The sequence below is a fragment of the Myotis daubentonii genome, chromosome 10 (assembly GCF_963259705.1).
Source record: "Myotis daubentonii chromosome 10, mMyoDau2.1, whole genome shotgun sequence".
Classification (NCBI taxonomy): domain Eukaryota; kingdom Metazoa; phylum Chordata; class Mammalia; order Chiroptera; family Vespertilionidae; genus Myotis; species Myotis daubentonii.
The window spans coordinates 66,785,526-66,811,746 of NC_081849.1; the positions used below are offsets into that span (position 1 = coordinate 66,785,526).

Genomic DNA, 26,221 nt, shown 5'->3' on the forward strand with positions numbered 1-26,221 from the left:
TAGTGACAATCAAGATCAATAATAATACAGTGGGGCCTTGACTTACGAGTTTAATTCGTTCCGCGACGGAGCTCATAACTCAAATTACTCGTATGTCAAATCAAAAGTGAACGAGTGAGACATGTGATGCTGGGCTGATGTTGTGGCGTTCACTGTGACATTCGCTGCGCCAACTAGCGGTGGGGTATCTGAAGCTGGCTCGTAACCCGAATTTTAGCTCGCAACTCAAAGCAAAAAATCGCCGAGAGACGGCTCATATCTCGAAAAACTCGTTAGTCGGGACACTCGTAAGTCAAGGCCCCACTGTAATAATAATAATAATAATAATAATAATAATAATAATAATAATATCAGTGCTGTAAAGGCAGTATTAACACAGCACCGAGTGGGAAAACTGAAGCCATTCTGTGACAATGGGCTGGGAGTGGGGTGATGGGCCATCCACATGAAGAGGGCATTTAATCAAAATGATGATCACGCCTTAACATGATATTCTGTTTTGAAACTAACCAGTGATTTTACATACAGCAGTGGTTCTCAAACATTAGCATGGATCAGAATCTCTCAGAGGGCTTGTTCAAGAACCATTGATTCAGTAGGTGTGGGGTGGGGCCGGAAAATATGCCTTTCTGACAAGTTCCTTGGCAATGCAGATCCTGATGATTTAGGCCATACTTTGAAGATCACTGACCTAAATGTCTGAATTAAGAGTTGTGTTAGATCAGTGGTTCTCAACCTTCTGGCCCTTTAAATACAGTTCCTCATGTTGTGACCCAACCATAAAATTATTTTCGTTGCTACTTCGTAACTGTAATGTTGCTACTGTTATGAATCATAATGTAAATATCTGATATGCAGGATGTATTTTGTTACAAATTGAACATAACTAAAGCATAGTGATTAATCACAAAAACAATATGTAATTATATATGTGTTTTCCAATGGTCTTAGGCGACCCCTGTGAAAGGGTCGTTGGACCGCCAAAGGGGTCGCGACCCACAGGTTGAGAACTGCTGTATTAGATGGTGTTGCTAGAAACACAATTTAAAGCAAATAGAATTTAGCTGTTCCACTCTCGGACAAATTAGGTTTTTAAAAACTATGTTTTGATGGCTTAGTAACTCTTATAAATTTTTCATGTAACAATTTTTATTGTAAAATATTTTACTAAGATTTAATATTTACCTTAGGTATTTGACCGTCAGACAACAGCTCTTGTGTGTGGCAAAAGGCATGCTTGCCCTGTGCTTGCCAAAATTCTTTCCTTTACTTCCTGGGAAGCACTCATAAAACCACATTTCCTGACCCCTTGGCAGTTAGGTTAGAGGCCCAGTGGTAGGCAAACTGCGGCTCGCGAGCCACATGCGGCTCTGTGGTCCCTTGAGTGTGGCTCTTCCACAAAATACCATGTGCGGGCACGCATGTACAGTGTGATTGAAACTTCGTGGCCCATGCGCAGAAGTCGGTATTTTGTGGAAGAGCCACTGGTTAGAGTTAGACCATGTGAGTGCATAGTGAGAAGGAGGAATGCAAACCCTTCCAGGCTTGGCCTTGTTTCTTCGGCCAGCCAGGTGCGCAGGATCTGGTGAAGGACAGAGGTCCAGCGGCCTACGTAGGCGCTAGATAAGAATGTGGGTTCCTGAGTCACCACTTGGAGAAGAGCCACCCAGGACTGCCTCTCAAGTGGGGAACCAGAGAGAGAGTATACAGAGCGGTTTCCTGGGGCTGTCTTCTACCCGAATCCCGCACGGTGAAGGAGACTTGAACCGGTTCATGCAATCTAGGAGCGCTTTAAGGATTGAAGAAATAATGAAAGACAGACATAAAATAGATTCAAAGCTTGGGCTGGGTGTGGTGCCTGCCCTCCAGAGGGACAGGCAGAGAGAGCCTGCCCTCCGAAGGGACAGAGCACACAGAGAGAGCCAGCTCCAAAAGCTGCTTTATTATATACTTGAGTTACAGGAAATTACATCACATCTGGGTAGGCCTTTGACATCATGAGATCCACCCCCTTAACACTGGGCAGGAGAGTCAAACTGGGTGGCGTCCAATCTTTTGACTGGTCCCGCCCTCAGGGAGTAACTCTGCCGCCCCCCACCCGCCCCCAGCCCAGCTGAGGTAAATTAAACCAAGTGTATCCTACCGGCCCTTAACAAGAGAGGAGAGGGCGTACCAACGCATTTTGCAATGTGCTTCTGTGGCATCATAGCCCTGATGTTTAGGGGTTTGCTCCCTCTGTGTAGCTTAGTGTAGCCTGACTAATATGCTGTGCCTGGCACTAACACAAAACACACTGAATGAATGACCACTACAAATGCAATTTTTATCCCTTACATCTGACATTCAGCCTGTAAGTGGTCTTCTCACCACTCATTTACTCAATAAATACTTACCTGCAGGCTACTGTGTGCCAAGCACTGCAGTGGTGATTGAAAAAACACACTCTTTCCATGCCCCCACGACATTTACAGTCTTGTTAGGAATGGGCATAAATGAAAGAAATGTAACATTTCAACTGTTGTGAATGGTGTGAATGCAGGAAACCTGGCACTATAAGGGTTTTTTGTTCCCAGTTAGGAATAAATGTAGAGCACATTTAAGGTGTAATTACCATCTGGGTAAAAGTGACAAAACATACAGCCAAGTTTGGATGTGATAAAGCATAATATAAATCTGAATATAGTTAGGAGTCATTGGGTTTTATTGTTAAATCTTTCCATTTATTAGTTTTAACTGAATGGGATTTGCTTCATAAATGTATGTGTGAAGATGACTGTGAAACTCTCACTTATCAGCTTTTAGTTCCCTGAAGACTTGCAGAAGTCCTTTACTCCTTTTTTAAAATCGGTGTTTATAATTTTCTCTAGTAGCAGTAGGTTCTTAGGATATTGGTAACAATTTACTGCTGGGCTAGAGTTTTACAATCAAGGCCTCATTTAGTAAAAGGTAAATCAAATCAAATCAAATCACTAAATACCTTCTTGAATTGGAACTTGTCATGCTGCTAACCACTTTGGCCTTTCTAACATTTCTCTGCTTAACAAGTAAATGTTGGTTTCAGTAAGCTCATACACAGATGTACATATGTGTATGTAATAAATATGTACTTAGAGATATATATTTCACTAGTATCTCTGATATATTTACACACATATACACAATGTATATACGGGGTGGGCAAAAGTAGGTTTATAGTTGTGAGGACGTTAAGTTTATTCTTGTATTATTCACTTCTGTTTAAAAACTTTATTCTCATACTTCAAAAAGTGATGAAAATCATTACATAAATGACATTACAAGCATGGAAAAAAGACAAAGTATTTCTGTAATTTGTACAAAAAAAAACCCAGTTGCTATTATTTTCACATAGAGAACACTTTAGGCATTTTCAAAAGGGGAGGGTTAGAGCAGGCTGGCCACTGGACATGCAGACCAGGTTCTACTACCAAGATACTAGGTCACAGGCGTGGGCTGGTAATTTTAATAAGTTCCATTCTAGCCCAGTGGGTGTGGCGCAGTGGAGCATGGACCTATGAACCAGGAGGTCACAGTTCCATTCCCAGTCTGGGCATATGCCTGGGACTTGCTAGCTGGATCCCCAGTAGGGGGCATGCAGGAGGCAGCTGATCAATGATTCTCTCTCATCTTTGATGTTTCTCTCTCTCCTCTCTCTCCCTTCCTCTCTGAAATCAATAAAAATAAATTTTGAGAACCTGGCTGGAGAACCTGGCTAGGCTGCTGATCAACTGAGTGCTGTCTTCGCCGACTCCGTCCACACCTTTGGGAACCCCTGGACCTGCTGGGGCTGGACCCCAACAGAAAATAAAACAAAAGTGGGGAACATACACCCAGAATTACCAACTGAAGTTCAGCTGAGGAGACTTATATCAAGGAAGGACAGAAAACACCTGGAGACCAGAGGAAGGGTCAGATTTGGAGAGCAGCTCACCCAGCTACCAGGGGTGGCAGGTGGGAGGTCGATAGCGAAGAGGGAACTCTGGGGTGTGGGAGGGTCTGTTCCCTAAGAAGATTGAGGTCCAGAACCCAGGCTGGGCTCCACAGCCCAGAGCACCAGAGCCAAGACCAGCAGCCCATGTAATATCTAGCCCTGCAAGGCGGCAGGGCAGCTAGCTGCCTCGGAGTCTGGAGCTGGTGGACCAGAGCCAGTCACAGAGAAAACCTCATTTTCTGTTTTCTTGTTTGTTAGTTCTTGATTGTAGCTCTGTTCATCCACCACCCAGTTTTAAATCCAGAGCACAGGAGTTTTATTTGCAGCTATACACCCAACACTTTGGTGCAAGGAGTGCAGTTCAGAATTGAAGTGCCTTAGGAGAGGCTGGGTTGGGAAGTATTGCGGGGAGACTTGGAAAAGCAGCAGCCAGGCATTCTGCATTCAGTCATAACTCCCCAAACCTAAACGGCCATTTTTCCCTGAAGGGAGCTAGCCACTCCCAGGAGCCACAGCTCAGGAAAAAGGAAAAACAAAACAAAAACAAAAAACACACCCTAGGCGATACCCCGCCCCCTGCCCCCCCAGAAGCCCTGCCTGCCACACTGCATCTTCACCTTTGAGGAGGAGACAGGGGAAGAAGCCAAGCCTATGGGTCTGAACAGTCTCAGGAAGCACCACTGACTCAATTGGGGGTGGGGCCATCCACTCCAATATCCCAGGAACCTGTCTGGTGCTTTCCCTGCATGGGAGAGCTGACAGATCTCTTACCCTTTGAGATGGAATGAAGGAACCTGGAGAGTGTTATGCTAAGCAAAATAAGTCAGGCTGAGAAAGATAAGTATCACTTATATGTGGAATCTAATGAACAAAATAAACTGATGAGAAAAAATAAAATAAAATAAATAAATTTTAAAAATTCAATTTTAGATAAATTATCGGATTTTTAAGCTGCAAGTGCCCTAGGGATTTATAGTCAAATATCCCAGAAAGGAAACTAATCTCAATAAGTTGGCGTTTGGGGAAGAAAGCAGTTTATACACTTCAGAATTCACGTTTATAGTGCCAAGTAAACTGTACAAAGGTGTTTAAAACACTAACAGAGTCAAAAAAGGCAAAATAACTTGCTCACTACAGTAACTTAATTTGGTCCCAGACCTAGACCCTGGGGTCTCCTAAATCGGGTGCAGCTTTCTCCGCACCACAGTTCTTGTCTTGCAACTGAAGGTCAGGCTGGATTATTCTTTAGTTCCTCCAACAGTGCGCTTCCTCCGGAGTTGGAGTGTTTGATCGGATAGGGCTAATTCAGATTAAGTTGCCTTCTGCCGCCTTCTTGTTTCTTTTGTTTCCACTGCTCTTAGTTTTTATCATCAGCATTGCTGACCTTCTGTTTCAAATAAAAGACACACTCATTTAATAACATCAACAAGGAATTTAACACCCACCTAAACTGATTGGCCCGGGGGACAGGACACTGCCATTTCCAGCCGGGAAAAGGTGAAGGGGACACACTGCATCGGATGGCCACGTGCGGGAGGAGGGGCCGCCTTTGGTTGGTGCCCGGAGGGGCTAAATCCCTCCAATCCGCACGGGCCCCGCGGTGGAGAGGGCGCGCTCCGGGGGAGGGCGGGGCCTGCGACCTGTCCATCACCGGGTCCTCCGGGAGGCAGCACCTACCACACCGCGGTACCTTATCGGGGCGGGGCCGGGGCGCGAAGGCCAAGGCTGGAAAAGGCGGGGCCAGAACGGCTGGAGCCAATCCGCCGGGCGGCACGAGGGGGCGGGGTCACCGCGCGGGACCCAAACACACGGGCCCGGGCTCACCCCGGACCCGCGAGGCTCCTCGGCCTTCCGGCTCCAGGCCCAGCCGCCTCCTCCCTCCGGGGCCCCCACCCTCGCGGGCCACACCGCCCCCCGCCCCCCGCCCCTCCTTCACTGGGGCAGCGCGGCGGCGGTTGCCGGGAAGCGCGCGCCGCCCTTTCCTCCTCTCCATCCTCCCCTCACGCGCCACCCGTTTTTCCTCTTTCTCCGTTAATAACAGCTGGGCGGCTGGGGGAGGAGGAAGGTGGCCCCGGCGGAGTCTGGGCGGGCGCCTCCCACTCACCCGCGAGCCGCCGTGCGAGCAGGAGGATGGCGGCGGTAGCAGGGGCCGCCCGGGAGGAGGCGGTGCCGAGGCCCGCGGCGCAGAGCACGGCGGCGGCGGCAGAGAGCGGCAGCAGCCCGTCGCGGCGCAGCAGAACCGAAACCAGCGGCAGCCGGACGGCCACCTGAGCCGCCCTTCCCGCCGGAGCGAGCGAGCGGCGCCCGCCGGAGCCCGGGCCTTCTCCCTACCCGCCTCTCCGCGTCTTCCGCGCCCGCCGTCCCCCAGCAGAAGAGCGCGCCGACCGCCCCTCGGGGCGCCGGGAAGCGGCCCTGGACGTGCGGGCTTCCCGGTGGGCCGGCCGCGGCGCCTCGGCCCTGCCCTCTCGCTCCCGCGCTCGCTCCCGCCCTCCCGGCGCTCCGGGCGCTGCGCGCGGGCCCGGCCCGGGGCAGGGCGGACATGGGCGCCAAGCAGAGCGGCCCGGCCGCTGCTAACGGCCGCACCCGCGCGTACTCGGGCTCCGACTTACCCTCCAGCAGCGGCGGAGGGGCCAACGGGACCGCCGGCGGCGGAGGGGCGCGGGCCGCGGCCGCCGGGAGGCTTCCGGCTCAGGTGCCGGGCGCGCACCAGCCCAGCGCCTCGGGCGGCGCCGCGGCGGCCTCGGCGGCCCCGCGCAGCCGCTCTCTCGGCGGGGCCGTGGGCACCGTGGCGTCGGGGGCCCGCGCCGCGCAGTCCTCCCTCAGCATCCCCAGCAGCAGCAGCGGCCAGTACGGCTCGCAGGACTCGGTGCACAGCAGCCCGGAGGACGGCGGCGGCGGCGGCGGCGGCAGGGACCGGCCGGCGGGCGGGGGCCCGGGCGGGCCGCGCCTGGTCATCGGCTCGCTCCCAGCTCACCTCTCGCCGCACTTGTTTGGAGGTACGGCCCCCTTCTCCCCTCCCTCCCTCCCTCCCTCCTCCCCGCTCCCACGGCGGCACGTGGGCCGCGGCGGCGTTTATTTTTACCTTCTTTTCTCCTTCAGCCTGAGCGCTGCTGGCCGGCTCAGCCTCCGGGGAGCAGAGCCGCCACTTAACCCCCGGGGCGCCGCTCGGCCAGACCCCGGTGTTTGCTTTGCAAACGCGTGACCCTCCCCTCCCAGCGGCGCCCCGGGGCGGACAGCCCTGGCTCTCCCCGGAAGGCGAAAGGCGCAAACAGTGTTTTATAACGAACCGACGCAGCAGTCCTGGCGCTTGTGGGTTTGGGTATCAGGAAGTCAGAAGACCCGTTGCTAAATGTGGTTCTGTCTTGGGACTCGAGTGGTGAGCAGTTTCTAAAGGCCAAAAGTCAGAGGGTCTCGAATCAACATGAGTGTTTGAAAATGGAGGGAATTATCTCCTTTGGATGGTGGTTAATATATATATATATATATATATATATATATATATATATATATATATATAAAACTAATTCTTAAGTTTGCAAATAGTCCCACCTACTGTGCACACGGGAGTGGGATGGATGTATTAATGGAAAGTGTATTTTTCACCCCAGTAAACGTCTACTTTAGATACTGGTTAATGTGAGTCCTGCTTAATCGGGACAGCATTTAAAAAAATGGAAAAGTTTAAGGAGACGAATTAGTAATAATCACAACTCTCTCCACAAGGTGCAGCCTGGGCGCCGCGCAAAGCAGTGTTGACTTGAGTTCAGGAAAAGTCACTGGTGAGGAATGGAAATTTTTAGTAGCTAAGTGATGTGTCTTTATGTAGGAACGGGAGGAAGGGTGCACTTGATTTGAGGAAAATGAGTTTGAATTGTTCAATTATGTTTTATGGTGATTATCTCTACCTCAAAACTGTTATAGTAAATGCATCAAGACACCCCTCTCCTCCCAGTTCACGGGGGCGGGGGAAAAGAGTTACCTGGTTAGAGATACTGTAGATTCTAGAGATGCTGTAGAGATACAGTGTAGAGGGTAAACATTCCCATCTCATTGCATTATGTATCTTGATAGAACATTCACAGTTGAGCACAGATAACTGCACACACCATCCCCTCCATTTTTGTGCCCTTTGTATTCATGTTTATAAACGTGAGAAATTTGAGTAGGCAGTTGGTAAAGTGGGATGTCCAGTAATGTAATTTAGCTATATGTGCTGATGTTCTGTACTGTCCACCTTCACGTTGGCATAAATTAAAAATGGAAAAAACTAAACACGACATTCCCATCTTTTCAGTACTGCTTTGCACATTCAGTATAGAACAACTCTTTACCTTATTTTAATTACTTGTTATAAAGTCATTTTGCTGTGTAAATAAAAGTACTTAATGCTTCCTAAAATTGGGCCAGTTAAAAAAATACTTGTTTTAGTTAAAGAACTAGTGTTTTCCTTCCTTTGATTTGATTATAATTAATGCAGTTGAAGGTACTGTAGTCACCACATGGAGGAATAGCAAAAGACAGTTTCTTGAGAATGGGAGATTAGTGCAATAATAAAAGGTAAGCTGGTTTTTAAAAATATTTCTTTTTTAAGTGAAACTTGTATTTAGCAGTTATGATCATCAAAAGATGTATATTTAAAGCTTGCTAAAGAAGGGGAAGTAGGAAAAGGCTTGTCAAGTTAGTAGTTCTTATTTCTTTAGTATACTGATTACTGTCTTCATTTTTTTTTTTTTTTTAGGGCTGATATCCTTTAACAAAGAGTCGGTGTACCTGTATGGGTTTATTTTCTTAAAGTAAATACATTCCATTCAGAGCAGAGGACAAATAGTTGACACCCATGCTATTAAGTCATGGTAAATTAGCAAATGAAAAAGACTGAGTTGCTGAGTTAGAGAGGTAAAGCATTTATCTATTTTCTTATCTAAGTCCCTAGATTTTTGCATTTAGTTCTTTTAGTACTTTTGTGGTTAGGGTAATTGGGTCTAGCAGCAAAACAGCCAGGAACTTGTGGCAGTCTTTCTTAATTAGGTCTTTGTAGAGAATGAGTCCTAATGACTAAGGCATCTGTTGTATGCAATTAACTTTATCTTCTATGCATTTAGAAGGATTCTTGAAAAACTTGCAAAGTGCTTGTACCTTAAGTCCTAGTTGAGACCAGAAGATAGAATATACATGTAAAACCGAGTCTTTCCAATGACATTTGCTTCCATGAGATTTTTATCTCTATTTCAGTGGATGAGTTTGTCAGGGGAACTTTATAGAACAGTGTTTCTCATTATCCTGAGGTTTAGGGAGCCAGATGATAATTCTTATTTAGAAATTAGACTTGACTATACTTCACATTGATTTAATTTTTAGTATGTATTATAGAATTAATATGTTTATTCAGTTACAAAGTGTACAAGTGTGCATGTATAAAAGTAACTCCATCTGAATAATGAGTAAAGGAATATTTCTGAATTAGTGGAAATTTATTACTGTAATTTTATAAAACTTATTTTAACTGATGTTTATATTAATAACATCTCCTAATAAGAAAATTTGGTACTAAAAGATTCAGAATTATTCTCTTATGGGCTGTCAGGTAATTTATAGAAAAGGAAAACCTAAACCAATACTGTTTGTTTGTTTTTTTTTAAATTTGGTAGTCTAGCAAGGTGAATTGTTGCTGGTTCCATCATAATGAATTACCAAATTAAATGAGGTGTTCTGTGTTGGTTTGTTTTACTCTTTTTTGGAAACGTATTTTGGTGATGTACACTCTTTTAATTCTTTCCGTCTGGAGAGAACTTGTAGAGGTGCTTAATCCAGATGCTTTAGTTTACAGAAATTTCCTAGAACTGAGTTGTTGGATAAAACATCAGAATATTATTATAATACAAACAGGTGTGTTTTTTGTTTGTTTTTGTTAAATATATTTTTATTAATTTCAGAGAGTATGGGAGAGGGAGAGAGGGGTAGAAACATCAATGATGAGAGAGAATCATTGATCAGCTGTCCCCGCTGCATGCCCCCTAGTGGGGACAGAGCCCGAAACCTGGGCATGTGCCCTGATTGGGAATCTAACCAAAACCTTCTGGTTCATGGGTCAACGCTCAACCACTGAGCCACATTGGCTGGACCGTACAGGAGTTTTTAGGTGAGATAGGTTTTTCTTGTGTTGTTGTTAGTTTCAGACTCCTGAGTTTAATAGTATTAAAGTGAACAAAAGCCTTCTCTTGTCTGTCACCTTTATTTATAACAGGTCTTAAGGGTATAGTCTAATATTTAAAAATTTAGTGGTATCTCACAGGATTTTTTGGCTTTATTTTATGTCTACATTTTTTTCTCCTGTCAAGTTGCTTATGTTCATAAAGGTAATTATTATGGGTGGTAATGATCCAGTCTTTAAGATCCAGCAAGGATGAGGGAGATAAATTGGACTATAAAAATATACCAGTGAATAGAGATTACTTCTAAAGAAATTATGTGGATTTCTCATAAAATATTCATGAGGCTGAGAGTGAAAATGTAAAATGAATTAATCTAGACAATTAACCGGTGGGACTGGATTGCTTTTACTTCTTGATTGGCTTGAGTTTGTTTGGGTGTGGTATGCCCCTGAGTATTTCAGTAGGCTGATTGTAATTCAGGTGCCACCTGTTATCTAAGAAACAAGCTTCTTTATATTGAAGGAATGTGGGTTATCTCTTAAAACTGAATATGTTAAATAAAATCTGTGTTTATAGGCAGATTTATTTATCTTAATCTTTAAGACAGATGTGGATTTATTGTGGTTAATTTACTTCCTATTCTTGAATGTTCTTTTATTCAATTGAAGACTTTTATGGGGTGTGACAGAAGAAAATGACATGTCTAATGACAACTCATCACCCCCCAAAAAACAAGTCTGGAGATTCGTGTTTCTCACTTGTAATTCCACATACTTTAAGGAGATACCTTGTGTAGGAGATACCTTGTGTTTTATGCTTTTTTTAATGCCAGAGTGTGGACTCTGTCATGCTAAGTTTCGGCTTTGGGAATGTTTTGAAATTGCAAGGTGGGCTGGAGGGAGGAGTGGTTTGTGTTGCACTGGACATCATCTGATAGGAGCTGCCTGACCTAAGTGCTTTTGATGCTCTGCTGGCTGCTAAGCCACTAAGCTCTGCTGTTTCACCAATAGATAGTGTCTCCAGCAAGTCCTCTTGCCCCCTTCAATTTGATTGTTTTCCCTGGTAATTAGTAAGTAGGTTCTTATTTATTTTCTGGTTACCAATAACATTAATTAGGTACCAGCTTGTGTCTATAAGGAGGATTGCCTTAATGTTATACTTATTTCATATACTGGGTATAAGTACAAATGGGTATATTTAGTAAATGGGTAAAAAGAGAAGTATAGGAACTGCTTTATGTAGCAAAGTACTTCCTAAATGTTTTTATTTTGCATGTACTTGACTGGCATTAACTAATGAATTTTTTTTATACTTATTTAACAGTTTAGAAATTGGGGGAAACATGCCCTTTGTATGAATAAAAGGTTCAAACATACCTTGTGTTTGTGTGATGGTTATTAATAAACTAGAGGCCCAGTGCAGGAATTTGTGCACCAGTGGGTCCCTCAGCCTGGCCTGCAGGATTGGGCCGAAACCGGCTCTCTGACATCCCCCGAGGGGTCCCAGATTGCAAGAGGGCACAGGCCAGGCAGAGGGACCCCACCAGTGCACGATTGGGGCTAGGGAGGGACACCGGAGGGCTCCAGGGCGTGTCCGGCCTGTCTCACTCAGTCCTGATCAGTGGGACCCCAGCAGCAAGCTAACCTACCAGTGGAGCGTCTGCCCCCTTGTGGTCAGTGTACGTCATAGTGACTGGTCAACCAGTTGAGTCTGCCCCCTGGTGGTCAGTGCACATCATAGTGAGCAGTTGAGCGGCCTTAGCATATTATTAGCATACTAGAGGCCCAGTGCACAAAAATTTGTGCACTGGAGGAGGGGTCCCTCAGCCAGGCCTGTGCCTTCTCGCAGTCTGGGACACCTCGGGGGATGACCACTTGCTGGCTTAGGCCTGCTCCACGGGGGGATTGGGCCTAAGATGGCAATCAGACATCCCTCTGGCAGCCCGGCAGTCCTCGGGGGATGTCCACTTGCCAACGGGGAGCAGGCCTAAGCTGCAGTCAGACATCCTTAGCGCTGCTGAGGAGGCAGGAGAGGCTCCCACCACCACCGCTGTACTGGCAGCCATCAGCCTGGCTTGTGGCTGAGCAGAGCTCCCCCATGTGAGAGCGCACTGACCACCAGAGGGCAGCTCCTGCATTGAGCGTCTGGCCCCTGGTGGTCAGTGTGTGTCATAGTGACCAGTTATTCCCAGTCCTTCTGCTGTTAGGGTCAGTTTGCATATTACCGTTTTACTATATAGGATAGAGGCCTGGTGCACGGGTGGGGGCCGGCTGGTTTGCCTTGAAGGGTGTCCCGGATCAGGGTGGGGGTCCCGCTTGGGTGCGTGGCCAGCCTGGATGAGGGGCTGATGGCTGTTTTCAGGCTGGCCACACCCCCTTTAGGGTGGGAGTCCCCACTGAGGTGCCTGGCTAGTCTGGGTGAGGGGCTGAGGGCCGTTTTCAGGCTGGCGGGCGACTGAAGCTCCCAGCCTCTCCTTTTTTTCTTTTTTTAAATTCTGGGATTTATTTACCTTCTATAATTGAAACTCTGTTGCTGTCACTGGCGCTCCCAGCTCGGAGGCCGCGGCCGGCTGAAAGCAGGTATCTGGGGTTTGTTTAGCTTCTATAATTGAAACTTTGTTGCTTCTGGAGCTCAGAGCCGAGCCGTGGCAGGCGGGGAACCTTGGCTTCCTCCATCATTGGAGCAAGCAAGCCTCATGTTCACCTCACCTGCATGGCTGCTGGCCGCCATCTTTGTTGGCAGTTAATTTGCATATTGCCTTGATTAGCCAATGGGAAGCATAGCAGAGGTATGGTTAATTATTTTTTTTGTCTTTTATTAGATAGGATTATGCTTTGTATTGTTGAACGGCCTACTGGTCAGTTGGATACTTAGCTTATTAGCCTTTTATTATATAGGATTACTATAAGTTTAGCTGCCTAAAACAGCACATATTTATTTATCTCATAGTTTCTATGGGTTAGGAGTCTGGGTGCAGCTTAACTTGGGTCCTCTGCAAGAATATAATTAAGGTGTTGGCCAGAACTTGGATTGTTATCTAGAGACTCAGTGGGGATTGTGTCTGCTTCCAAGCTCCCTCTCGCCCTCAGGTTGTCGGTAGAACTCATTTCCTCATAGTTTTCAAGCTCAGGACAGCTTGCTTCTTCAAAGAAGGCAAAGAAGAGTGCCTAGCAGGATGGGCTGGTGCTGCACTCTTCTGTGAATCGTAGAGGCCTGTGCACCGGTGGGGTTCCTCGGCCTGGCCTGTGGGAATCAGGTGAAAACTGGCTCTCTGACATCCCCTGAGGGGTCCCAGATTGTGAGAGAGCATGGGTCAGGCTGAGGGAACCCCACTGGTGCACAGTTGGGGCCAGGAAGGGACCTTGGGAGGGGCTCCAGGCGTGTCTGGCCCATCTCACCCAGTCCCAATCAGTTGGACCCCAATAGCCAGCTAACCAACCTGTTGGAGCATCTGCCCCCTGGTGGTCAGTGAGCATCATAGCAACTGGTCGAACAGTCAGACACTTAGCATATTAGGCTTTTATTATATAGGCTAGGACAGTGGTCTGCAAACTGCGTCTCGCGAGCCACATGCGGCTCTTTGGCCCCTTGAGTGTGGCTCTTCCACAAAATACCATGTGTGGGCTAGCACGTACAGTGCGACTGAAACTTCGTGGCCCATGCGCAGAAGTCGGTTTTCGGCCTGGGCGAGTCTATTTTGAAGAAGTGGGGGATGTTGGTCGGGTGGGCCGCAGGATACGCAGCGCGGGGGAGGTGCGCGCGATTCATGCACGAGTTGAGTGAGCCAGTCAGTCAGCAGTTTCATTGTGCAGTGGTTAGTGCTAGTCATGCCCGCAAATCGCACGTGGGTGACAAAAGATAGACGAAACAAGTATACAAGACGAGTGTGGATGGGAGAGTTGGAAGGGGTCGACCTCAGCGAACGTACCTCAATTAGATTGAGGACATTTTTTAGCAAAGGCCAGCTTAGGAGTACCCTAATGAAGTTAATAACAATGTACCTACCTATATAGTTTAAGTTTAAAAAATTTGGCTCTCAAAAGAAATTTCAATCGTTGTACTGTTGATATTTGGCTCTGTTGACTAATGAGTTCGCCGACCAATTGGCTAGGATGTAGAAGTGATCACACATAGCCCATTGGTTAAAAGCAATTCACTGGTCCTATTCACACTCAAGACAGAAAGATAGGGATCAGTGTGGGCAACCTAGTCTGTCTGGCACATTGATTATAGACTTAGATTGACCAGCTACACATACACCTGTTCTAATTTCAAACTCAGTTTTTATTTACTTTGAAAAAGTAATGATGTGTGTGGTGTTAGTTTAGTAAACAGGAGTTGATCCCCTTCAGGGCTGGGCGTTGTGTTGTTAGGGGTACTAATATGGGGCTTCTTCTTGGTCTTGCTCAGCTCTGGTTTGAGACTGTTATACACTGTAACAAGTGCAATAATAGGACTAGTAACAGTGCTTTGTAGGGTATCATTGTCTAGGGCAGTGAAAGACTACTTCACAGAGCAAGGTAACATTTGAACTGTCTTGAGGCATTTAGAAGTTTTACGCAGAAAGGATACTACAGATTCAAGGAAGCACTCACAAATGCCTCAGATTTTGATAGGGTGTACTAAAGATTTAAATGTCTCTGGATTGTATGGAGGAATGATAAGAACATGAAACTTGAAAAATAGGTTTGGACCAGTTGCAGAAGGATTTTATAGTACTCTAAGTTGTTTAACCCTACCAAGTTTAAAAGCAGGGTAAGTCATGATCAGGCCAAGGGTACCATTACAGTCAGTTAATGTGGGTGGCAGCTTCCTGAGAAGTACAGTGCTCAGCCTTGAAAGCTGTATACAACACAGTTAAATTGCTTGTTAGGAAGGGAGAATGGTAGCAGGAAGATAAGCTAGAACTTTTTTAGAATATAGTTGGTGGATGCTTAAATTGAAATCATGGCATTGGTGAGGGAGAGGAAAAGTTGAATTTGATTGAGATTTCTAAGGTAGAATTAATTGATAAGGATTGCAAACCTGAGTGCATAGTGATGTCATTTATCAATATTATTAATAAAGCAGAAATGAGCAAGTTTTAGAAATGATAATGAGTTCTTTTAGTCCTTTTTAACTTTGAGTGGCTATAGGATTTCCATCTAAAAGCATCCTTAAACAGGAAGGAAATATGAGTCTTTAATTTGGGACACTATAAAAAAAATTGAGAAATTGGTGATTTGCAGATGGTAAGTGAAGCAAAAAAGTGAGTAAGATTACTAGGGATGGCTATAAATTAAAGAGCAAGCATGGAATTCTGGGGAGCAAGAACTTGAAGAGACAGGCAGAGTAGGAGGGCAGAAATTAGAATTGAAACACAAGGAAAATAATTTGTTTGAAATGTTTTTTTAATTATAAAAGTATTTGTTCATTAGAGTAAATTAAAATACAAAAATAGCAAACTTAACTAATTGAAAATCACTTGTAATCTGACCACCAGAATAAAAATATTGATGTCTATTTTTTATAGATATGGATACAGATGTACAGGAAGGAGCAAAAGTAGGTTACAGTTGTTTTGAATGGAAAATAATACAATAATAAGTAATAATGCAAGAATAAACTGTTTCATGTACTCACAACTGTAAACCTACTTTTGCCCCACACTGTGTACACACACGCGTGTGCACACATTTGTTTTAGATTCAAAATGTGGGGCATTCATTCTATATATCTTTTGATTTTATACATTTTTGATGTTCTAATGTAAGACTTTAAAGTTATAAATTTTCCTCCAAAAATTGCATTAGCTGTATTCCACAAATTTTGATCATTGATCAGCTTCCTCTTGCATGCCCCACAGTGGGGATCGAGCCTGCAACCGAGGAGGCATGTGCCCTGACCGGGAATTGAACTGTTACCTCTTGGTTCATAGGTCGATACTCAACCACTGAGCTATGCTAGCCGGGCTATCACATGATTTTTAAAATGACTGCCCAGTATTCCAAAATTTACTCAAATATTTAATGAGAACTACTTTGCCATGCACTGTCGGAAGAAATAAGATATATGTTCCTGCCTTCATGGGTAGTTAGTTGCATTTTGAGTAATGTCTGTCAGAACCATTATTCTATTCAGTGCTCTTTTTTTTTTTTTTTTAACAATAAAGAAACTTACTATGTTAAAGAAGAGTAAGTACATTTCATCATTTGAATTTAATAAATTCTGACCATCATGTATATCCTAATTTTTGTTGGAATGTAATTTGTTTCTAAGCTCTTGGTTTGAACAATAAATTTTACCAGTTTTATTATTTTTATTTCATTACCTCTGCTCTTAACCCTTAGTTTCTTTCTCATTTGTTAAGTTAATTTTATATTTTTCTTCTTAGTGCATTTTTTAAAGTGTCACTTTAACATTTTTAGGTGGTAAATTTACTGTTATTTTTAGTATTGCATTGTGGTCAGAGAATCTTAAGACTTTTTCAGTTGCAAATTATAGAAACACAGCTCAAAATAGCATTAAGTGGACAAACATTATATAGTCTCAAATTATTAGGACCTAAAGGTAGCTCAGGAATTGAAGGAACAAGTGGAGGAACCAGGGTTCCTGGAACTGAAATGTAGCAGTTCTCAGTGTACCCACACCCACACCCACTGCCTGGTCTCCTTTGGCGTTTTATCTAGTTTTGTCCTTTTCTATTGAGTTCTTTAGACCTTCTTTAAGCTGGTGGCCTGCGGGCCATCGCTACTTTCTTCTACCTGTGATCTGGGAGGCCTGAAGGGAGCATTTTGCACCCTCTCCAACAGAAGGACTCTGATTTGCACACTTTAAGCCAGTGGTTCTCAACCTGTGGGCCGAGACCCCTTTGGCGATCAAACGACCCTTTCACAGGGATCGCCTAAGACCATCCTGCATATCAGATATTTACATTACGATTCATAACAGTGACAACATTACAGTTATGAAGTAGCAATGAAAATAATTTTATGGTTGGGTCACAACATGAGGAACTGTATTTAAAGGGCCAGAAGGTTGAGAACCACTGCTTTAAGCCATGTGCTGATCCAGAGATCAGTCACTGAGCACAGGAGATGGGATGCCTGTGTGCAGGCTGCATCCTGTTAACATGGGGAAGAGCTCGGGTCTTCAGGTCAAGTTTCCTGGGTTAAGTCTGTTTACATCTTAAATAAGTTACTTAACTTCTTTATACCTTATACCTTATTTTTCTCATCTCTAAGATTAGGGTAAGAATACTTGCTTTGTAGATTTATGAGGATTAAAGAAATTTACATAGGTACATTATACCATATATTTTTAACTAACACTTGAACCTCTCTATCAAAAATGAAAGCATTCAAGACTCATACCATCCTCCTCTTCAGGAAGACCATGTACTTTCCTCTTCTCAACTTCTCAGATTTTGCAAAAATAATTGAAAATCTTAGTTTTAGTTATTATTTTTATATGTGTTTTATTTCTAGGAGTCTCCCCTGAATATTTGAATTATGTTTTATAGCACATTTACTGTGCTAGCCGTATGGCAAAAACTGTTCTTCAAAATGTATTTGATAACAAGGTTATTGATCACCAAATTATTGTTTAAATCATATATAAAAACTTACTGCTCCAAAAAGAAATGTTTTATTTGCACGAAGAAAACATACGTAAACTGAATTTTGAACCAAAGCAAATAGATATAATGTGAACTGTACAAATGGGGACAATTATAAAATTGTCTTAGAAATAAAATTATGCTGTATTTAATAGCTCTTCTTTTATAACTATTTGAATGTGCTATAAGATATTCTTAATCAATCTGAATGTGCTGTGTTGGTGGTTGGAGATGGTTGTGATGGTTGGAGAGAAGTTAAGGCTGGTCAGTTAAGTGCGTAAGTGTGTGCTACTTCTCCAGGGCAGAATCTGCAAAACTTAGCATTCTTACAGTTACTGTATGACTTCCTGTATCTCAGGCAACCTGGGTGACTTGGCATTTGGTAAAGCAATTCACTACATTTGCTGGGGCTTTTAGACCTTCTAATCTCAGAGCTCTAAGGTCTGGATTTGGAATTCTCTAGCTTTCTTACCCATCATAGCACTTCTTCAGACACAGTGCATCCTGTCACCTTGAAATCTCAATTCCTTAGTAACTCCCACTGTTTACTTCCACCATCTTGCCTTATTCAGAGTTGTTCCTTTACTTTATCTTCTTTCTTTAATATCTTTGCTTTTTGTTCTTTTCAGGGGATTCCCCCAACTTTTATCACTAGCAGTTTAGTGGATTTTTGTTTGTTTCTATAATTTTCTAATTTCCAAGAGCTTTTAAAAAAAATTGTGGTTTTTTTTTTCATAGATTCTTTTCTTCTTTTTATGGGCTTAATTTTTTTCTAAGAATATTAATGATGTGTACTTATGTGTGCATATGTATGTATAAATGTTTTTTCCCCTTTTTTACTCAGTTTCTTCCCAGATGCTCTTTGTCATTGTTTTCAGTGATTGTTTTGGTTCTTTCTTCAAATGTTTAGTGATCATGGCTGATTACTTATACTTTAAGTAAATTAAGGCACTAACAAAGCTGATTGGAAGCTCTCTGTGAATGTAGGATCACCCAATGTTAAATTACTGTCTTTTCTCTTGGTCTAGTCATATTTTCCAATATGGCTTTTCTCCTTTTTTTTTTTTTTTTTTTGGCCTGGGAAACATACTTTTTTTTTTTAATACCAGGGTTCTAGGAACAGAATGAGAAGAAAGTTGAGAGTCATAACACTCAGTATGGTCCCTTCATTTATTTAATCATCATATTCAATATGTGCCTCTGCCATTAGATATTTCTGTTGTCCCCAAGTACAAAAACCTTGCCCTCTCCCAATAACAGAGTCTAATGCCAGCATTGTGGAGGAACAGTTGCCTACTTGCTTGAAGTCAGGGAGGACAGCTGAGAAGCTCTACTTCTTACACAACATGCAGTGAATATTTCTGTTTTTAGGCCTCTTTTCTGCCTGCCAATTCTTGTGCTTGGTGTAAATTAGGTTCCTTCTTTGCTTTCCTAGTTCTGCAATTAAAGTTACTAGTCATTTATTTTAATAGTCTAGTGGTATTGCTTTTTTTGTTCGTTTTTCATTTTCTCTGTCCTTTTATAGGTTTACTAGAGGCCCAGTGCACGAATTCATGCATGGGTGGGGTCCTTCAGCCTGGCTAGCGATCGGACCATTTGGGGCCGGCCGGCCAGGGGGAGGGACTGCAGGAGGTTGGCCGGCTGGGGGGAGATACCGTGAGATGTGGCTGGTTCCCAGCCAGAGCGAGGGATCGCGGGAGGTTGGCCAGCCGGCCAGGGGGAGGGACCGCGGGAGATTTGCTGCGGGAGTGCACTGACCACCAGGGGACAGCTTCTGCGTTGAGCATCTGCCCCCTGGTGGTCAGTGTGCATCATAGCTACCAGCCAGTCCTAAGAGTTGCTTAGGCTTTTATATATATAGATTCCCTTTTAAAAAATACATTTTTAGTGATTTTAGGAGGATGTTTGGTCTGCACAGAGATTGATAAATTTGATTAGGCAGTCATCTTTAACTGCAAGTATTCTTTTTTTTAATTGTAGAAGAAATATGAATCCATTTCTGTGAAATTTAGATAATTCAGATAAAATGAAACTCATTTTCAGTTCTCTGATGATTCCATTCTCTCCATGTCAATGTTATGTTCACATCCTAACTTCTTAATAAATTCATCTACATACTTATAGGTACAGAGAAAAAGTTTCATTTTGTATGTGATTTTGCCATGGAGACTGTTATTGTCAAGAATGTGGTCACGCTATTTTCTAAAACCTCCTTTTTTCTCTTTAACGCGTTCAGAAGGTTTTTACGTGGGAGTACATGTAAATAGAACTCTAACTGCTTAGTACTTGCTATTCAATAATATGCACATACTGTGTTTTCTTTAACCCTTCTGTTAAGCATTTAGGATATTTATACTTTCCTACTTTTCCAGTGTTGTAATAAATATCTATGAATATTTATACACAAATTTATTATTTTACAGTTATGGAGGTCAGAGGTACTAAATAGGTCTCATGGGCTAACATCCAGGTTTTGGGGGGCTGCTGTGGAGGTTCTGAGGGAGAACTGCTTCCTGGCCTTTTTTAGCTTCTAGAATGTCTGCAGTTCTTGGCTTATGATGACTCCATCTTGGAGCAAGCAACATTGAGCCAAGTCGAAAACTTCCATCTCTCTGGCGTTTTTAAAAATCATTTTCTGGTTCCAAGTTTTTATTTTCTTATTTTTTAATTTATCTTCATTGTTGAAAGTATTATAGATGTCCCCTCCCCCCTTTTTTCTTTTCTTCTACATTTTTTAAAAAGCCTGTTCTTAAGCCAATCCAGATGATGATCTCCCTATGATAAGAGCAGTGATTAGCAACCTAAATTCTGCTTTGCCACGTAACCCAGGAGGGTCTCAGGGATTAGGTTACAGCCTCTTTGGAGAGCCATTATTCTGTCCACCACAAGGTGATAACTCTTGAATAGGCTTATTGTTTAATGAAAATGCAGTATTTTTTTTTTTTGGTATAATGAGTTATCTATAGGATAGAAAGGAAAATGATTGACATCAAACTGTAAAAAAATATTTTGAAAATAAACTTTAATTAGCTAGAAGCTGCTGTAACTTAAAGTTATAAAGAATTTCTTATCTAAAAGATAGTTAAATGCATTTTTTTTCATGTCTAAATTCTTAATGTCTTTGGCATAGTTCTCTGATATTTTGTATAGTTCTTTTATACTTACAGTTTTATGTATAAAACATTATTAAATTCTGCTATGTGCTAGGTGCTGTTAGTAATGAATGTAACACACGGGACTCTCTTTTTACTGAGCTGGGTAATTGTCATGTTCTCTCAATCTTTTTTTTTTAAACTATTTTAATTTTTCCCCTGAGCCTTCTAATTTTATTATTGTTGGTTACGGACCTCTTTGTGGAAAGAAAGCAGCCACTTTCTTTTTTTAAAAAATGTAGGATTAATTTTATATGTTAGAATGTACAGAACCTAAGTGTATTAGTTTGAAGAGTTTTGACGAATATATTTGACAGCAACACTGTCAGAACAGAGAACACTATCTTCATCCCAGAAAATTCTCATGCTCCTTCCCAGACATTCTCACCCAGAGGCTTGTTCATATTGCCTGTTTTTGCTATAGATTGCTTTTGCTTGTCTTTGAACTTCATATAAATGGAGTATACAATATGTACTCTTTCATGTTGAGGGTAAGTTAGAAATGGGAGACATTGGAAAGCTGAAAGAAATTATTTCCCGCAACTCCCATTTTCCCTGCTCTGTCCCCTTCAGCCCACTCCCTCCTCAATCAGTTACTGTACAGTATACAGTAACACTGTCCTCTAATGTGTGGACATTAAAACTAAGAATACCCAAAGTGTTTATATAGTAGAAGGCTTGAGTATGTAAATATATCAAAGATAAACATAAGAATGGGATTTGCTTATACAAATATATCATGCTTATCCAACTCCAAAAGTGGATAGAGAGCTTAGAAACAAATGATTTAATATAAATGTGGTATAAAATTTGTTTTGGTCATTTTCTTACAAAATTAGTGTATATATTTATCTATACTAATAATAGAAATATGCTAATTGCTGGGATGCTGTCATAATAACAGTAACGACCAAACAGCAGGCTGCGTGGGGCGACCAGGCCGGCGGGGTGGGCAGTTGGGGGCGACCAGGCCGGCAGGGGGGCAGTTGGGGTGACCAGGTCGGCGGGGGGTCAGTAAGGGGTGACCAGGCTGGGGGGGGGGCAGTTAGGAGCAACCAGGTTGGTGGGGGGGCAGTTAGGGGCAACCAGGCTGGCAGAGGGGGGCAGTTGGGGGTGATCAGGCTGGCAGGGGGGGGCAGTAAGGGGAGACCAGACTGGCAGAGGGGAGCAGTTCAGGGCGACCAGGCTGGCAGGGGGGCAGCTGGGGGTGATCAGGCCAGCAGGCAGAGGCGGTTAGGGGTGATCAGACTTGCTGGGGGGGGGGGGGGCAGTTAGGGGCGATCAGGCAGGCAGGCAGGTGAGCAGTTAGGAGCCAGCAGTCCCAGATTGTGAGAGGGATGTCCGACTGCCGGTTTAGGCCCTTGGGATCGGGCCTAACCCGGCAGTCGGACATTGCCCGAGGGGTCCCGGATTGGAGAGGGTGCAGGCTGGGCTGAGAGGACCCCCCCCCCCGCCCCCGCACAAATTTCGTGCACTGGGCCTCTAGAGAGTGTGTGTGTGTGTGTGTGTGTGTGTATGTATGTATGTATGTATGCATATATTTATATATATATAGAGAGAGAGAGAGAGAGAGAAAGCGCGCACGCGCGCCTAAGCGACTGTTATGACTGGATGACTAGCTGGTAGCTATGAGGCGCACTGACCACCAGGGGGCAGACACTCAACGCTGCCCCCCTGGTGGTCAGTGCTCCCACAGCCAACCTCCCGTGGCCGGCCAACCTCCTGTGGCCGGCCAACCTCCTGCAGTCCATACCCCTAGCCGGCCAGCCCCAATCGCCCTGATCGGGACTGGGCGAGATGGCCCTGATCGCTGGCCAGGCGAAGGGACCCCACCCGTGCACGAATTTGTGCACCAGGCCTTTAGTGTGTACATAAAGAAAAAAAGACCAGAAGGTCCACATATAATTTATAAGCAAAAAAGAATTGGTAGTGATATCATCATTATCGCCACTCTTACTGTTAACTACTCTTGTCCTATCATTACTCATACTTCCAGAGCTCAGATTCATGCTTGAGTCTTTTCGACTCCAGGTGTGTGTGCCCTTAGCCCTCAGGCTAAGGAGCAAAATCTACATTGGACAGCATCCTTAAGAGTTCAATCTGGCCGAAACCGGTTTGGGTCGGTGGATAGAGCGTCGGCCTGCGGACTAAAGGGTCCCAGGTTCGATTCCTGTCAAGGGCATGTACCTTGGTTGCGGGCATATCCCCAGTGGGAGATGTGCAGGAGGTGGCTGATCGATGTTTCTCTCCCATCTATGTTTCTAACTCTCTGTCTCTTTCCCTTCCTCTCTGTAAAAAATCAATAAAATGTATATATATTAAAAAAAAAAAAAGAGTTCAATCTAGTCCCTTAAGATTTTCCTGAAAGGAAGTGTTCTGTAACCAAGCAAGTTTGTAAACTGTTAAATTTCTACAATAAAGAAATCTAGCTAATTAATTTGGCATTTTCCAAATTAACTTCATAGTAACATGACTCGTTTTTCTTTAATCCTTTGTTGATGTTTTGTGGCTCTCAAATTTTAGTGGGCATGAGAATTAACCCCACCTCCACAGTTTTGTTTCAGTAAGCTTGGGGTATGGCCTGAGAATTTGCATTTCTAACATATTAACAGATATTGCTGATGCTTCTGGTCCAGGAACCATACCTTGTACTCACTTCGTTATGTGATTTGCAATTCCATTTTGCCTTGAGATATAAACTCATAGAACTTTTATGTTAAATTAGTGACCCGGTGCATGGATTCGTGCACATTGAAAGGAAATTAATTAGAAAGTGGCTGGCAGGGTAGGACTGCGTGAGACAGGCTGGACATGCCCTGGAGCCAATCTCCCATGATCCCTACCCAGCTGGCTGTACCTGGCTCGAAAGGCTTCTGCGAAGTGAGTGGGGTTCCTCTGGCAGGTGGGGTCCCTTGGCCTGGCCTGAGGGGATCAGGCCAAAACCGGCTCTCTGACATCCCCTGAGGGTTCTGGAGTACAAGAGGTCAATCTGCAAAGTTGCTGTTGTACAGGGTGTGGAACACAAACACAAGTGTGCAGTAAACAAGATTCAGGGCCAACAGTGCCCCTGCAACAACATAACCCACGGCTGAAGGTGGAATCGCACGGGTGCACAAGGAATTGGGCTTCCTCCTCTCTGGTTTCGGGGTGCGTCACCCAAGAAATGCCACTGCCAAGTCACTGCAGCTCAGCAGCTTCTGCGTTGAGCGTCTGCCCCCTGGTGGTCAGTGCGTGTCATAGCGACCGGTTGGATGGTGAGACACTTAGCATATAATCCTTTTATATATATATACTAGAGGCCCGGTGCATGAAATTTGTGCACTGCGGTGGGGGTGTCCCTTAGCCCAGCCTGCACCCTCTCCAATCGGACCTCTCAAGGGATGTCTGACTGCCTGTTTAGGCCCGATCCCTGTGGTGGCCATCTTTGACCACATGGAGGCGGCCATCTTGTGTGTTGAAGTGATGGTCAGTTTGCATACTGGCCGTGACTAGCATATCTGGTTGTGACTAATTAGCATATCTGGTCATGACTGGGAGGGTGTTGTGACCAATTTGCATATTACCCTTTTATTAGTATAATATTTTCCTAATAAAGAGGGTATCTTAGAAGTAGGACATAATAGACTTTAGCAATGGAAAGAGACTCAAAGGGAGCTTTGTTAACTAAGTTACCCAAGGGGCATTATGTCTCTTCTGTCATCAGTATTTTTCTGCTAGCCCGTGAGCTTCAATTTAGTCATCTTTAGATGGAAATGATTAAACCTACCTCACAAGGTTGAATAGAATTAAATGACATAATATTTGCAAAGGCCCTAATACAGGGCCTGGCACATCCCATGTGATTCTAATGCATGCTGAAGTGTGAGAATTTCAGCCTAAGGTTTTTAGACCATCAAGGAATTAGGAATTCAAATGGCATAAGCATATATATATTCATATTCTCAGTGGTGATAGTCCATGCCCTCCCCACCTGGTGTCAAGGTTCAGTGGATTCTCCATGAAGTGCTGGGAGGCGGGTAAAAAGAAGAGAGTTATTTGTAATGTATCCTAATAGTGAAATTATAGACCTTTGAGGGCATCCTAGCTCAAGACAAAAGTCTGCTCCTACTGTTCACTTTACTGCTTTTGGTTTCCAGTCTTCCCCCATTTTAAATCCTGGATTTTGAGTTGTTTCTATTAGGAGGGTTGGTCTAATCCCTGTTCCACTATACTCCTGAAACAGCATTCTCCATTATTAAATTCAGTAGGTTTTACCAGATTGCTTTGTGGGGAAGTGCAAGCTGAAATGCTATTGTGATAACACTTTATGCATGTCAGATTGGCAGAAAGTAAAGAATAACATACTATTGCTGGTGATAGGGGTTGTAAATGATACTGATATACATGTAAATTGTGGTCTTTTTAGGAAATGTAAAAAGAGCATATGTCAGGCAAAGACTGTCATGTCAAGGAACAGTTGGGGGAAGTATGTTTGCAGCAAATGCAAGTGGCAGTATTTCAGTGGTGAGGACGAGAAAAATAGAAACGAATGTTGCCAGTCTCTTATGTTTAGGGCTATGGGGTGGTTGGCCTTGCTTAACTGAAGAGCAAGAGTAGGTGGACTTAAGGAACATTCACTTTTACTTATCTATAATAATAAAAGTGTAATATGCTAATTAGGCCGGACGTTCTTCTGGATGAAGCCAGGGCTGTGAGGGAAGCTCGAGTCCCAGGTGCCTGCTGGTTGCTGGAGGGAAGCCCAGGTCCTGGGTGTCAGAGGGAAGCCAGTGCCGGCAGCCGGGGAAAGGAAGGCCTACTCTTGCACGAATTTCATGCATCGGGCCTCTAGTAAGAAATAATTGAGAGAGCTGGTTAATTAAAACATTACAGCTTTCTTCCTTGAGAATCCACCAGAAGGTGGAATAAGAAAACGAATGCCAGTGGTGAGCTGGAACCGGCTCTTCTTGGAGTAGATTGTTAAATTCGGCAACCATTGTTAAAATTCAATGATGTGAACTTACAATTCAATAAATTATATTTAAAACAAAGCATACAATATGCTCAATTAATATTTGACAAAGGAGGCAAGAACATACAATGGAGCCAAGATAGTCTCTTCAATAAATGGTGTTGGGAAAATTGGACAGATATATGCAAGAAAATGAAACTGGATCACCAACTTACACCATACACAAAAATAAACTCAAAATGGATAAAGGACTTAAATGTACGACAGGAAACCATAAAAATTCTAGAAGAAGCCAAAGGTAACAAAATCTCAGACATATGCCGAAGCAATTTCTTCACTGATACAGCTCCTAGGGCACTTGAAACTAAAGAGAAAATGAACAAATGCGACTACATCAAAATAAAAAGCTTCTGCACAGCAAAA

At 43.9% G+C, this 26,221-nt stretch overlaps 1 protein-coding gene and 1 long non-coding RNA gene across 5 annotated transcripts in view; one reads left to right on the plus strand and one right to left on the minus strand.

Annotated features, from left to right (window-relative positions):
* Positions 1-1,828: 1,828 nt before the first annotated feature.
* On the minus strand, positions 1,829-6,697 carry LOC132243092 (uncharacterized). The gene is made up of 3 exons (XR_009454790.1): positions 6,559-6,697; positions 4,829-5,336; positions 1,829-3,671 (listed from the first exon to the last, which is right to left on the minus strand). It is a non-coding gene; the product is annotated as an uncharacterized LOC132243092 (long non-coding RNA).
* The window catches only part of ZNRF2 (zinc and ring finger 2), a 74,524-nt gene continuing 54,791 nt past the window's right edge, over positions 6,489-26,221 (plus strand). For all 4 annotated transcript variants that reach the window (XR_009454788.1, XR_009454789.1, XM_059712675.1 and 1 more), the window contains exon 1: positions 6,489-6,945. Coding sequence is in view for 2 of the 4 variants with exons in the window: in XM_059712675.1 (XP_059568658.1) it covers positions 6,489-6,945 (457 nt within the window). In the remaining 2 variants the exon portion in view is untranslated. The remainder of the gene's footprint in view (positions 6,946-26,221) is intronic.